At 35.8% G+C, this 14381-nt stretch overlaps 1 protein-coding gene across 3 annotated transcripts in view; it reads left to right on the forward strand.

Annotated features, from left to right (window-relative positions):
• Window positions 1-14381, forward strand: part of ARAP2 (ArfGAP with RhoGAP domain, ankyrin repeat and PH domain 2) — a 206655-nt gene that overhangs the window by 63604 nt on the left and 128670 nt on the right. For all 3 annotated transcript variants that reach the window (XM_067036312.1, XM_067036311.1, XM_059065959.2), the window contains one exon: window positions 8483-8661. In XM_067036312.1, coding sequence (XP_066892413.1) covers window positions 8483-8661 — 179 coding nt within the window. The remainder of the gene's footprint in view (window positions 1-8482; window positions 8662-14381) is intronic.

The following is a 14381-nucleotide window of genomic DNA, read 5'->3' on the forward strand; positions in this document are numbered from 1 at the left end:
CTGTCACTTTGCAGATGACATGATACTATACACAGAAAATCCTAAAGATGCCACCAGAAAACTACTCGAACTAATCAATGAATTTGGTAAGGTTGCAGGATATAAAATTAATGCACAGAAATCTCTGTCATTCCTCTATACCAACAATGAAAAATCAGAAAGAGAAATCGAGGACACACTCCTGTTTACCACTGCAACAAAAAGAATAAAATACCTAGGAATAAACCTCCCTAAGGAGACAAAAGTCTTGTACTCAGAAAATTATAAAATACTGATGAAAGAAATCAAAGATGACATAAACAGATGAATAAATATACCATGTTCTTGGACTGGAAGAATCAATATTGTGAAAATGACTATACTACCCAAAGTGATCTACAGATTCAGTACAATCTCTGTCAAACTACCAATGGCATTCTTCACAAAATTAGAACAAAAAATTTTGCAATTTGTATGGAAACACAAGAGACCCCGAATAACCAAAGCAATCCTGAAAAAGAAAAATGGAGTTGGAGGAATCAGGCTCCCCAACTTCAAACTGCACCTCAAAGCTACAGTAATCCAGACAGTTGGTACTGGCACAAAAACAGAAATATAGATCAATGGTACAGGATAGACTTCCCAGAGATAAACCCACGCACATATTGTCACCAAATTTTCGACAAAGGAGGATAGAACATACAGTGGAGAAAAGACAGCCTCTTCAATAAGTGGTGCTGGGAAAACTGGACAGCTACATGTAAAAGAATGAAATTAGAACACTACCTAATACCATACACAAAAATAAACTCCAAGTGTATTAAAGACCTAAATATAAGACCAGACACTATAAAAGTCTTAGAGGAAAACATAGGAAAAACACTCTTTGACATAAACCACTGGCAAGATCTTTTTTTACCCACCTTCTAGAGAAATGGAAATAAAAATAAACAAATGGGACCTAATTAAACTTAAAAGCTTTTGCACAGCAAAGAAACCATAAACAAGACAAAAAGACAACCCTCAGAATGGGAGAAACTATCTGCAAATGAATCAACAGACAAAGGATTGATCTCCAAAATGTACAAATAGCTCATGGAGCTCAATAGCAAAAGAACAAACAATCCAGTTAAAAAATGGGCGGAAGACCTAAAGACATTTAACTAAGGAAAACATACAGTTAGCCAAGAGGCACATGAAAAGATGCTCAACATCACTAATTATTAGAGAAATGCAAATCAAAACTACAATGAGGTATCACCTCATGCTGGTGAGAATGGCCATCATCAGAAAATCTAGAAACAATAAATACTAGAAAGGGTGTGGTGGAAAGGAAACCCCCCCTGCACTGTTGGTGGGAATGTAAATTGATGCAATCACTATGAAAAACAATACGGAGTTTCCTTAAAAAACTAAAAATAGAACTGCCATATGACCCAGTAATCCCACTACTAGGCATATGCCCTGAGAAAACTATAATTTAAAAAGAGACACATACCACAGTGTTCACTGCAGCACTATTTACAATAGCCAGGACGTGGAAGCAACCTAAATGTCCACTGACAGATGAATGGATAAAGAAGATGTGGCATATATACACAATGGAATATTACTCAGCCATAAAAAGAAATGAAATTGAGTTATTTGTAGTGAGGTGGAAGAACCTAGAGTCTGTCATACAGGGTGAAGTAAGTCAGAAAGAGAAAAATAAATACCGTATGCTAACACATATATGGAATCTAAGAAAAAAAAATGGTACTGATGAACCTAGTTTCAGGGCAGGAATAAAGAGGTAGATGTAGAAAATGGACTTGAGGACATGGGGTGGGAGGGCGAAGCTGGGGCGAAGTGAGAGTAGCATCAACATATATACACTACTGAATGTAAAATAGTTGGCTGGTGGGAAGCAGCAGCATAGCGCAGGGAGGTCGGGTCAGTGCTTTGTGGTGACCTAGAGGGGTGGGATAGGGAGGATAAGAGGTAGGCTCAAGAGGGAGGAGATATGGAGACATATGTATGCATATGGCTGATTCACTTTGGTGTACAACAGAAACTAACACCGTATTGTGAAGCAATTATACTCCAATAAAGATCTATTAAACAAAAAAAAAATACTCTATGAACCTTAATATGAATTTTTGTTTGTTAAATAAATCTTAAGTCTTTAATTTTTGAAACCATGAAAATACTGCTTCAGTGAAAACAGACTGTCAACATAGAATTAATGAATATATTGTTTTCATTGAAAGTCAGTTTTACATAGTAACAACTCACATTTTTAAAGATAAGTGTATAAGGGTGTATGTGTGTGTGTATGTATGTGTATATATATATACGTAAATGGAACATGTGTCTATATATTTACTATGGAACCTTAAACAAGATACTATATGTATTTTATTAAGTTTTTTAAAATTTCTCCTTCCATGTATACAAATGGTTGGTTATTTTTTATTTGGTGGACACTGAGAAGTCAACCATAGTGGCTTATGAAAAACTTGACTTAATGAACTTTAAGCCTAAGTAAACTTTGCTTCAATCTAATCAAGAAGCAAAATCAAAGTTTAGAACAGAAAGGGGCAGTAGTTTGACATCGTAACAGAGATGAATTCTTCATTTTTGGTGAAAAGGTTCTCAGTGACCTAAATACACAGCTCCCTTTGTCTCCCCTGAAGCCAGTGTCAAGATTTCAAAAATGCTGCATTGCCCACTGGTGTTGCTAAGAGAAGATTACAATTTGGCATCTTTTCCCCACAAATTTTCTAAGGCTTCAATTCCCCTGGATTTCCTTGTGAAAATATTGTTATTTTCTTAATTGAAAGTTAATTTTATTGAAATAATAACATCTTTAAAATTCTCTTCCTCAACTAGAAAATTCAATCTGATTCCTTTTGTCCTCAAGCAGAATTGCTGGAATTGCTCAGACGGTTGTAACAGCTAATGATTCTTCAGTTAGTCTGTATGCCTTTGGCACCTGTAGTCACACAGGTGTTGTGTTACTTTAAAAAACAGGCAATATCACATTTTCAGTGAGCAGTTCTCATAGTTAGAAGGCTTACAAATTCTGAGTGGTCCAAAAATAAACTGAAAATGGCTTAAAGACTTAAACATAAGGCATGACACCATAAAACTCCTAGAAGAGAACATAAGCAAAACATTCTCTGACATAAATTGTACCAATGTTTTCTTAGGTCAGTCTTCCAAGGCAATAGATATAAAAACAAAAATAAGCAAATGGCACCTAATCAAACCTGCAAGCATGGCAAAGGAAATCATAAAACAAAGAAAGAACCAAACCAAACCAAACCAAAAAAAAACCCTACAGAATGGGAGATAATATTTGCAAATTATGTAACCGACAAAGGCTTAATCTCCAAAATACACAAACAGCTGATATAACTCAACAACAAAAAACAAACAACCCGTTCAAAAAATGGACAGAAGACCTTGATAGACAATTTTCCAAAGAAGACATAGAGATGGCCAGTGGGCACATGAAAAGATGCTCAACATCACTAATTATTAGAGAAATGCAAGTCAAAACTATAATGAGGTACACCTCACATTGGTCAGAATGGCCATCATTAAAAAGTCTATAGATAACAAATGGTGGAGAGGGTGTGGAGAAAAGGGCACCCTTCTACACTGTTGGTGGGAATGTAAGTTGGTGTAGACAGTATGTAAAACAGTATGGAGGTTCCTCAGAAAAGTAAAAATAGAATTACCATATGATCCAACAATCCCACTCCTGGGCGTATACCTGGACAAAACTATAATTCAAAAAGATACATGCACCCCAATGTTCACAGCAGCACTATTCACAATGGCCAAAACATGGAAACAACCTAAATGTCCATCAACCAATGAATGCATAAAAAGATGTGGTACAAATATACAATGGAATACTACTCAGCCATAAAAAAGAACAAAATAATGCCATTTGCAGCAACATGAATGCAACTAGAGATTATCATACTAAGTGAAGTAAGTCAGAAAGAGAAAGACAAATACCATATGATATCACTTATACATGGAATTTAAAATATGGTACAAATGAACCTATCTACAAAACAGAACTAGAGAAAGCCCCAACTAGAGAAAGCCCGTGCGCAGCAAGGAAGACCCAACACAGCCGAAGATAAATAAATACATTTATTTAAAAAAAAACAAAAAGGAGCAAGGCATGGAACATTTGGTATCTGGAGGAAGAGCCAGGGGAGTTGAAAGTTCTCTGTTGTATACTTTGATTGCCTATCATAATTTAATAGGCCACAAACTTTGGCGTCATCATCGAATCTTTTCCTACCTTGCTCGCATCCAGGCCATCAGCAAATCTTACCATTTGACTTTGGAAATATGTCGGGGTTCTGACCAATTGTCAGCACCTCCACCGCTGTCACTCTCCGACAAGCCACCATTTCTATCTTGATGATTGTCACAACCTCCCTTGATCGACTGCAGGCATATTTTCAGTAGGGTTATCAGAGCAATCCTTCAACAAGAAAGCCAGGTCCTGTCACTTTATTTCAGATGCTCTGTCATGTTTCCAGCTCACTGAGAGTGAAGTACTGTGATTTCCAGAGTCCATGCATGATCTGGCCGTGGTCTCTCTGTCCTTGTTTCCTTCTGTGCTCTACCTCATTCACTGCATTGCAGCTACAGGGGTCTCTTGTCGCTTGAGCATGCCAAATCTGCTGTTGCCTTGGCCTTGGCACTTTCTGCTTTCTGTATCCTGGAAGGTTCTTCCTCCAGTCCTTTTCTGAACTTGCTCCATCACTCCCACTTCCTTTAGGCTTTTGCTTAACCATCACCTTCTTCCTGAGCCTTTTTCTACTACCCTATATAAAATAGCACTTTCTGTGCCCCTCATCCTGTGCTTTATTTTATCCCATTGCACTTGCCACCGTGTAATATATGTCTACATTTTATTGCCTTCCTCCTTTCACAAGAGTGTAAGTTTCTGGAGAGTAAGGCCATGATCTTTCTTGCTCACTGCTTCATTCCTGGCATTCAGAATAGAGCTTAGAACATAGTAGGCACTCAGTAAACATTTGTATGAATGAATCATTATCAATTTCAAGAACAACACTGGTGTGTAATAATTCCTTCTCTAATATTGATCATGGATTACACTGAGGAATCTTTAGTTAGATTATATTATATCAAAAGTTAAGAGTACATCCAAACTTTGTTAGATTCTTTCATTAATGTTTTACATGGCACTTGTGTAGTAACCCCTCATATAATCAATCCTTTTTTACTAATGAATATGCCTAGTGCTAAATCCAGTAGTCCAGAGGATGTTAAGTCCTGTTCATTTTTTTAACCTCTTTTTTTTTGATTTGTACACTCTGAGTTGGCATTCCTGAAAATCTCAAGAAATAATTTGAGGCTTGAGGGGATTGCTAACTCCTTTTTTTCTTTTTCCAACCTGGAATGCTCTACTCTGAGCAAAGATATATCAACATCAGACCATATTCTTAGAGGGAATAGTGCTTAGCACAGTGCTAAGATCAAAATAGATGCTCAATAAACACTTGTTATTGGAAAGAATAAAAGTATCTTGGTGTGAAGAGCAGGCAAAAGCCAGCTTAGTATCCAGCTTTGCCTTTGCCCAGGGGGAAATCATTATTTGTTTTGGAATATTGTGACTTGTCAGAGCATGTTCCCCATGTTCAAGTATGCACACTTTGCAAAGCCAAATACCAATGACACTTGTAATCTCTTTCATTGTGTTTGAATTGTCTGTATCACTATTTATCTCCATTGATACGGGTAATTAAATATAAACTGAATGTTACTATTCAATCCTGTTCTTCATGACTGTGTACTTCCTATTAGTAAATGAGGCCCTCAGGAGCTAGAGAATTCTTTTAGGCTATAAGGGTACCATTTGTTGAGATACAGCCATAATGTACTTAAGTCCAACAGTTAATGCAGTTGCCAGTTTTAAATTATTTCCTGACAAACTGAGATATATGCTCATGGTAGTCCGGAAACCACAGTCACTTTGGCCCCATTCATTAAATTATGACCTACATTTCAAGGTCAGTGATTTATATGGATTAACATAAACAAACAGAAAATATTATATACCATTTACTTGGCAGAAATATCTTGTGTGTACTTAATGATCACGAGTAATCACCAAGTAGAATGGAAGGTCTTTTGCTGTTACTGAAAATGTAATAAGTTATTACAGTGCAGTCTGTTTGTATAGATGTAAAATGTAGAGTAGTTACTGTTTATTGACATAGGCTTAGTAACCTGAATATTTTCATGTCTTTTACTTTATAATGATGCTGGGGAAACTTGAGAAATATTTCATCCTGGTATATAGGAACAAACACTGTTATTGAGGATTATGTAATACCTGCAATAAAATATTGTTGAATGAGTTTTTAATAAATACTTTGGCCTTGGTCATTAAAGACACAACTAGCTGGTTTTAGTAGTTTTGAAGGTGAGAAAGAATGAAGGTACTTTAAAAATTAAGACTTGTATTGTAAAATAACTCTGGATCCATGCTGGAATGTAAGCAAGTCTAATATGGAGACTTATTTCAATCCACAATGACATTGCCTCTAACCAGACCTGTCTTAGAAGGATCTGAGATACCAGGCAATTTCCCAAGCTTGGGTCCTGCTTACTCTTTCCTTCTCAAAAAAGTTTCCTACCTAGAATTTAGCCTCTTTTGTTTGTTTTTTTCCTTTTTACCTTAATAATCACTTTTCCATTTGTTTTTTGCGGGCCCATTTTCTAGCCTCCTAGAATCAGTTATACCTCAGGTGTATAGCATTTCTTCTCCTTTTACATTAAACATTTATCCACTGTCATGAGTCTTCCCTTGTATAGATTACCTTTATTCACATATTGCTATCAGTCTGCCTGGATGCTCATGCCAGGGAGCTGAAAACCTCAGGTGGTTCTGTTAATACAACCTTCTACCTTCTTTGGTCGATTCATGATACCCAGCTACCTTTTATTCTGAGTAATTAATTCATTTTTTGGTGAACACGTGTCAAACATATTTAAAACCACAGCTATTTTTTACTCTCCTTAATATCTTGACTCTCCATGTGTTTCCCTTTTCATTGTACACTTTAAGTCTCTATTGCCTTATTCCTGACCTCCAAGCTTCCAGTTTGGTCTGTCATCTTAATCGTTTCCCTTTCTTGCCAAGAATTTTGAAATGGTTTTCTTTTGCCTCCATAATAAAGACCAAATTCCTCACCCAGGCACTGTAGGATCTCCAGCCATATTTCCCATTATTTCTTTGTGAGTTCAAAATTATAAACATGCTCATTCATAAATTAGTCCCTGAGCAGATGTTTGTTGTTTCCGCCTTTGGTCTTGTGTTTCCTCTGTTTAGAATTCTGTTTTGCTCATCCTCCTCCTAAACTCCAGTTTTGTCTTTTAAATTGCTCCTCATCCTCACGAGCTCGCACAAATATCCTTTTTTTTTCTCATAGTGCCGAGGACAATTGTCTGAGAATTAAAACATTTGATTATCCTAATTTTAATACTAACATGCTATATGACCTTCAGCAAATCACTTACCTCCATTGAATTGACTCATACATTATTTGATACCTCTTGCATGACATTTATAGTATTCTGTGTTCTATTATGTGTTCATATCAAACTTGGCTTATAGCTTTGATTGCTCTTTGGGGACTGGATCGAATTCCTATGCCTATAACACAATGTGTTGTACATAGTTGAAGGTCACTTTGTGGAAAGAGTGGGAGAACTAAGTTTTCATTCAACAGATGAAGATGCTATTGTTAGTGAATGGAATGGGTGAGTGAATATCAAGGCAAGCACACTCTTGAGTAGATTCCAAGTGCCTGTTAGAAAGTAAGCTTTTCTGAATATTTTAGTAACTGCATTGCTGGGTACAATCTGTTACCTGTTCAGTAGCCATATTACTTTCTTATATTAAAAGAGACAATCCAATCTCATGAATAATCTAACAGAATGCTACTTAGACGTTAACATGGATACACATCATCTGGAGATCTTCTTAAAATGAAGATTCTGATTCATCAAGTCTGGAGGGGGGTTTAGGATCTTGCATTTCTATTTAGCTGCCAGGTGAAGCCAGTGATATTGGTTACAGGACATCTGAGTACAGTCGGCCCTCCATATCCTTGATTTCCACATCTGAGGACATTTTTGATCCCTGGTTGGTGGAACCCTCAGTTGATGAACCTGAGGATGCAGAGGGCTGACTGACTGTAAGGGACTTCAGCATCTGCAGAGTTTGGTATCCGCTGTGGGTCCTGGGACCAATCTCCTGTGGATAACAAGGAATGACTAATAAGTGTTATTTCTTTTCCCTAACAAAATTGGACCATTTGCCCCACCGACAGTAGCATTTAGATTGTGGTTCTGGGAAAGAAACTGTAAATGATCTGTTCCAGAGAAAGTCAATCTCTTTCCACATCTGTATGTGTTTATAACTTACTAAGCATATGTATTTTCTCCTGTCTGTTTTCAGAGGAGAGAAATGACTGGATCAGTGTACTGTTAAATGCACTGAAGTTACAAGCCCTTTCCTCACAGTCTCAAGGAGCTGTTGCACCTGAGAAATGTGGATACCTTGAACTGAGAGGCTATAAAGCTAAAATTTTTACTGTGTTAAGTGGAAACAGTGTGTGGCTTTGCAAAAATGAACAGGTGAGCTATGTTACAGTGATTGCAAATTGTGGTTCCTTACATTACAAACATGACAAAACTACATTCACAACAGTGCTTTGTTTGTTAGACTTATTCATGTTTTACTGATAAAGTTTTGCTTTTGCCTTCTGTACTCCACTAAATATAACAAAGAGTTGCTCTGTTGAATTTTCTCAGTTCCACCAGAATCAGGAAGGTAATCTACATCAAACTTGAGACTGGACATCACCCTTTGAAGGAACTGAGGAAATAGAATCATGAAAATTAATTTTTGAAAAGAATTCTTAGCTGAAATAACATTACAAAACTACATGAGAGAATAATTAAGAACCAATTAACCATTACAGCCGTTGTTGAATAGACCTCGTTCTGTACCTGTTGTTATTTCTTTTGTTTTGTGACAGAAAATTATAGAGTAGGCAAAGGTAACATATTTTCTTGAGTTTTCAGGATTTGGGGGTTTTGTTTTGGTTTTGGTTTTGTTGGTTTTTTTGGAGTAGATACGTTGCTTGCTGAGGAGATAATTGACAAGAGACAAGTGATTGATATACACACATACACACATATAAATAAGATAGATTGTTGGGATATTAAATTTGTTAACATCAAAGGACTCAGTAGAGAATTTAAATGTTTTGAGGAGACTGATGTTAGTTTTAACAAATTCTGTTAATTTCACTTGATTCTGTAGACTTCTTTTTCTCTAACATACCTGGTTTTCAATATGTATAAGAAAATTATTTTCTTACTCCTTTTTAGGAATGAATTTTTAATCTTTCAGCCTAGAATGTATTAGATACTTAGTCATTATTAGTGGAATTAAGCAGTGTGTTTTGGATATCCAATCTAACCTGAACTTATTTTGTGATAAATTATAATGGGTTATGATAAAGTGAAATATAAATGCTGACATTTTTCATAACAGAAATAGAGATAGCAACTCAAAACAAACAGTAGTTTCAAAAAAATTAACTATAGATCTTTATCCAAGGCATCCTCTGAACTTCAGTGTGGATTTATTAATTACATTTTTAAGGATAAGATTTCATAGCCAATTAACTGTGGAAGGCATCATTGAGCACTGTTGGCATATTAATAACATGGAGAATTAGCATATTCCTCAAGAAGGGTGGTGATATACAGCTTAATAATGTGTATGAATGGAATATGAACATTTTCAGTCTGTGAAGATGCTTAAAACTTAAAAAAAAATTGGAATAAGGTTAAAAATGCAAAATTTGCATTTATCAGAATGGAAGTTACTCTGCCAAATTAATTGAGGTATTCATTTTTTACTTGCACAGACCTGATGGACTTCCAATTACTCGTTTCATTATTTACTTAGCTAGATTGTCTGGGTTTATGTTATCCTCTAAAAGTATATGTTTTTAAAGTTTCATTAATACTTTCTGGCTAGCAAAAAATTATAAGAAATTCTTGCTTTAATAATAATTGAGCATGAAAAGCATAATAATGACCACCATATGTTGGGTACCAGGTACTGTGCTAATTAATTTATAAACATTCCCTTTTAATCTTCCCCACAAAAGTAGGAGGAAGATATTCTCATCCATGTTTTATAGATGAGGAGAATGACAATTAAGTAACATGTTTAAGGATTACAGTTCATCATGCAGAGTTTAATTTAAAACAAGAACTTTATAACTCTAAGCCTAGCTTCTTAGCCACTAAATCAAAGTGTCTTTTTAAAGTGTATGTTGAAAAGAACATTTCTGGCTTGTGACCTTTTAGAAATAGACTAAGAATTCTTTCCTTGAATAACTTAGTTGCCTAGGAGGTTCAGAGTATGCATTCAGTAAACATTGTATACCATGTCAGACACTCTAAAGATGATGTGTTTACTGAGGAGAACACAGTCTTACCTTCCAGGAGGAAAAGTCAGACATGTCAGCATTTATGGTGGATGGTGAGCTCAGTGCTTTATTAGACTTGTGCAGAAGTTACAGGGAAGGGCAAAAAGGGCATCTAGTGAAGTCTGGGAATTAGAAACACTTCCATATACAACTAATCAATATTATCTCCCTAAAAATTAAAGCATTTATGGTGGACCCCTCCTCATCTTTTGAGAAGTAAACCTATTTTTGATGAATGTATATTTCAAGTCTGTTTTCAGTGCTTTAACATGCCCGTATGTGCACCTTTAAAAAGTGCACACCATGGTTTGTATATGTGGTCTTAAAAAAAAAAAATTGCATCGTATTCTATAGAGCCAGGTCTTAAGGCACTTGGTCTTGAGTCAACTCTTAAGGAATTAGTTGGCTCAAGACCAGATGGATAAATTAAGGAAGGCCCTTCATGTTTAGGCCCTGACATACCATTCCAGTTTCATCTATTTTTACATACTGGTATATGTCTTTTTATCCAGAGGAAAGTTGCTCATGGGTTTTCTTACGTGGTTGAGCAGACTGTGGAAAGAACTTGGGTGACAGGCTAAATAAGGAGTCCTTCTGAACGCAGAGGGCTTTAAGCTAGTGTTTTAGGAAAAGCACTAAAAGATAGTAAAATAGTTAGATGTCACTTCTAAAAGTTTTATACACACAACACTTGAAGTAATCTTATGGTTTTTTTAAATGATAGAAAAAAAACTAATCGTAAAAATGTAAGAGGTGTTAGATTTGTATCTCTGTATCTTAATTTGTATTACATCTAATTTAAGTCCAAGAATCAAAGCTTAGTTTTAAAAAAATTAAAATAGTGATTTTTATCACCCATATAACTTACGGTATAAATAAAATAAAAAATAAAACTGACCTACATCTCCCTCACATATGAACTATTTTCATTTTTCTTGCCTTTATTTATACATAGTTTTACTAATTTACTTTGGAAGTTTCTCCAGAGGAAGTAAACAAACAGTGGCTAGAGGTGGAAGGGTAGCTGCTACAGAATGTGTTGAAGAGTTATTAAAATGGAAGATTGGAAGCTTATTTAGAGCAAAGAAGATTGGACTGGGCTGTAGCCATTCTGGGTTTTCATTCTTGCTCTGCTACTGATTAGCTCAGATAATTAAGCTAATCTCTTCCAGTTTGAATGGCATCATGTGAAGAAGAGAGTTGGATTACTATCTCTAAGGCCATTATTTAAGTTGCATGTTAAAATTCCAGATATCTGGGCTCATTCCAGACCCATTGACTTATTTCTGGGGACAGAGGTTTGAATCTGTATTCCTATAAAGCATCCCAGTTGACTCAGTGACTGCTGATGCAAAAACCACACACAGTAAATCACTGCTTTATGGGTTTTTCTTCTTTAAAAATGATAAGCATCCAGCTAAAGAAACGAGATATTTCTGGAGATGGAAAATGTGTAAAGATCTCCTGTGACAGCACTGAGTGCTGCTTTTAGTTCATCATCCCTAATCTTGGGGTTGCTACACCTCTTTTTGAGGTTAACTTTCACTTGGAAGTGTGTCTTTTTCCTGATCAGACACTTTGAAATGTGCAAATGTTTAAGTGGAAAGTTAAGAAAATCATTTTTTAGTGGTAATACCTTTTTAAATTGTTTTGAAGAACTATTACTAATAACTTGTGTATGGTTCTAAACTATAGCTACTGTTTTGGGGTTTTTTCCTACAGTCTCAATTTTTATATAAAATTTAAATTTTTCAGCTTATAAATTATATGATAACTGCTTAATTCCTTTTTCTGCATACAAACTTTTGTTACCAGAGCATGATCTATTGGAAAAATTAAAACTCCATTTGCAAAATCAGCATACAGGAAAGTGTTTGAAAAACAATTTGAAAATGTTTTTTTCCCATAAGTTCCTTTAACTCTGTGTGTATGTCTGGAAATTTACTCCAACTTTGTGGATTACTGTTTATCTTTTCTAGTGCTTTTCCTCTACTTCCAATAGGTGTCCTTAATATTCCATGTCAAGCATCTGTACAGATATATTTGCGGTAATTCTTTCATTTTTTTCTGGATCTGTCCCTTCTACGGAATCAAGAACTTATATTTTCTAAGTTAAAATAGCTATTAGAATAGACTATCATAACTATGGTCTTATTTTTGAAATTCTTTATTTTTTAAGAAAAGTGGCATGATAACAGCAAGGAAGATGCCAATCTGCACATCCTCAACTGTGCACTGCCAGGTCTAAACTCTGTGCAATTAACATGGACTTTTCATTTTCTCAGTTGCTCAGTTCAAAGATTTACTTGTTAAAAATCTCTTTCTTTCCCTTTCATTTATTAGCGGATTGTTAAAACTAACTTGAAGTAGCTTCTGAGTAGGAGAAATGCCTTAGGGAATGTTAGGGTTTTTTGTTTTTTTGTTTTTCCAGATGGACTATAAGAGGCAGAAAAGAACTATGAAGAGGTGTGTAAAAACATTTGTTAGAGGGGAAGATGGCAAAGTAAAAATAGATACTAAAATTCTTTACCTAATTACTCAGTTGAAAAACACTGTGGTGCTATTATATAAATTAAATGTTATCCCTTTAAATTATTACACCATCTCTCAGCCCACCCCCCATGTGTTTGATTTTTTTTTTTTTTTCTTTTTCTTTTGCGGTACGCGGGCCTCTCACTGCTGTGAGCTCTCCCGTTGCGGAGCACAGGCTCCGGACGCGCAGGCTCAGGGGCCATGGCTCACAGGCCCAGCCGCTCCGCGGCATGTGGGATCTTCCCGGACCGGGGCACGAACCCGCGTCCCCTGCATTGGCAGGCGGACTCTCAACCACTGCGCCACCAGGGAAGCCCCCATGTGTTTAATTTTTGCATATTTTCTTCTATTCCTTGTTTCTGCTTATGTTTATATGCCTGCAGTATATTATAATTCTGATAGTTTTTCCACATTGTTACTTCAACTTTGTATAAGATGAGTTGTGGAATAGAGTTTGATTACAGTTCACTGTGTTTCTGTATTTATTTATTCATCTGTTTTACAAAAGTTTATGGGGTACCTCTTCCTTCCTGGGTGCTGCTCCAGGCACTAGGGGCTCACTGGTAACCCACAAGGTCCCTGCTCTTAAGGATCTTACCTTCTGATGGGGATAACACATTGTGATAAATAAATGAGATTTCTGAGAGCCTTCTGTTTGTACTTTTAGATTTGCTTTTTGGACAAGAATTCCTATGACCCTTTTCTAAAGAATTGTTTATATTTAAAATCCTGTTAGGTACCTGAATAGGTACCAGTTTCATTTTAACTTTAAAAGTGTTATTATTTTTATATTCCCAAATTAAGGCCGTGACTGTTTACTTTATTTACTGTTGTGCCCTTAGGAGTTCCAGGAAAGTAGCTGACACTCAGTAAACATTTGTAGAATGAAATGGTTGAATTAATAGTCATTTACAGCTGTTTTCATGACTAGAGAGTTTATATTTGAAAGAAATTTTTCTTTTAATATTATTTTCTTCTTTATGAATTCTCTTTTCATTTTTTCTTATTTATTTACTGGAATTATATTGTCACTCCCGACAATTTCTTTAAGCTCTTCATATAATATAGATATTTATCTTCATGTCATATTTTCTGCAACTGTTTTTCTAAGCTGTTGCTTATTTTTCACTTTTCTTTTAATTTTTATTTACTTATTTATTTATTTTTGGCTGTGTTGGGTCTTCGTTGCTGTGTGCGGGCTTCTCATTGCGGTGGCTTCTCTTGTTGCAGAGCACAGGTTCTAGGTGCACAGGCTTCAGTAGTTGTGGCATGTGGGCTCAGTAGTTGTGGCTTGCTGGCTCTAGAGCTCAGACT

Source organism: Kogia breviceps, chromosome 6, assembly GCF_026419965.1.
Source record: "Kogia breviceps isolate mKogBre1 chromosome 6, mKogBre1 haplotype 1, whole genome shotgun sequence".
Taxonomy (NCBI): Eukaryota; Metazoa; Chordata; class Mammalia; order Artiodactyla; family Physeteridae; genus Kogia; species Kogia breviceps.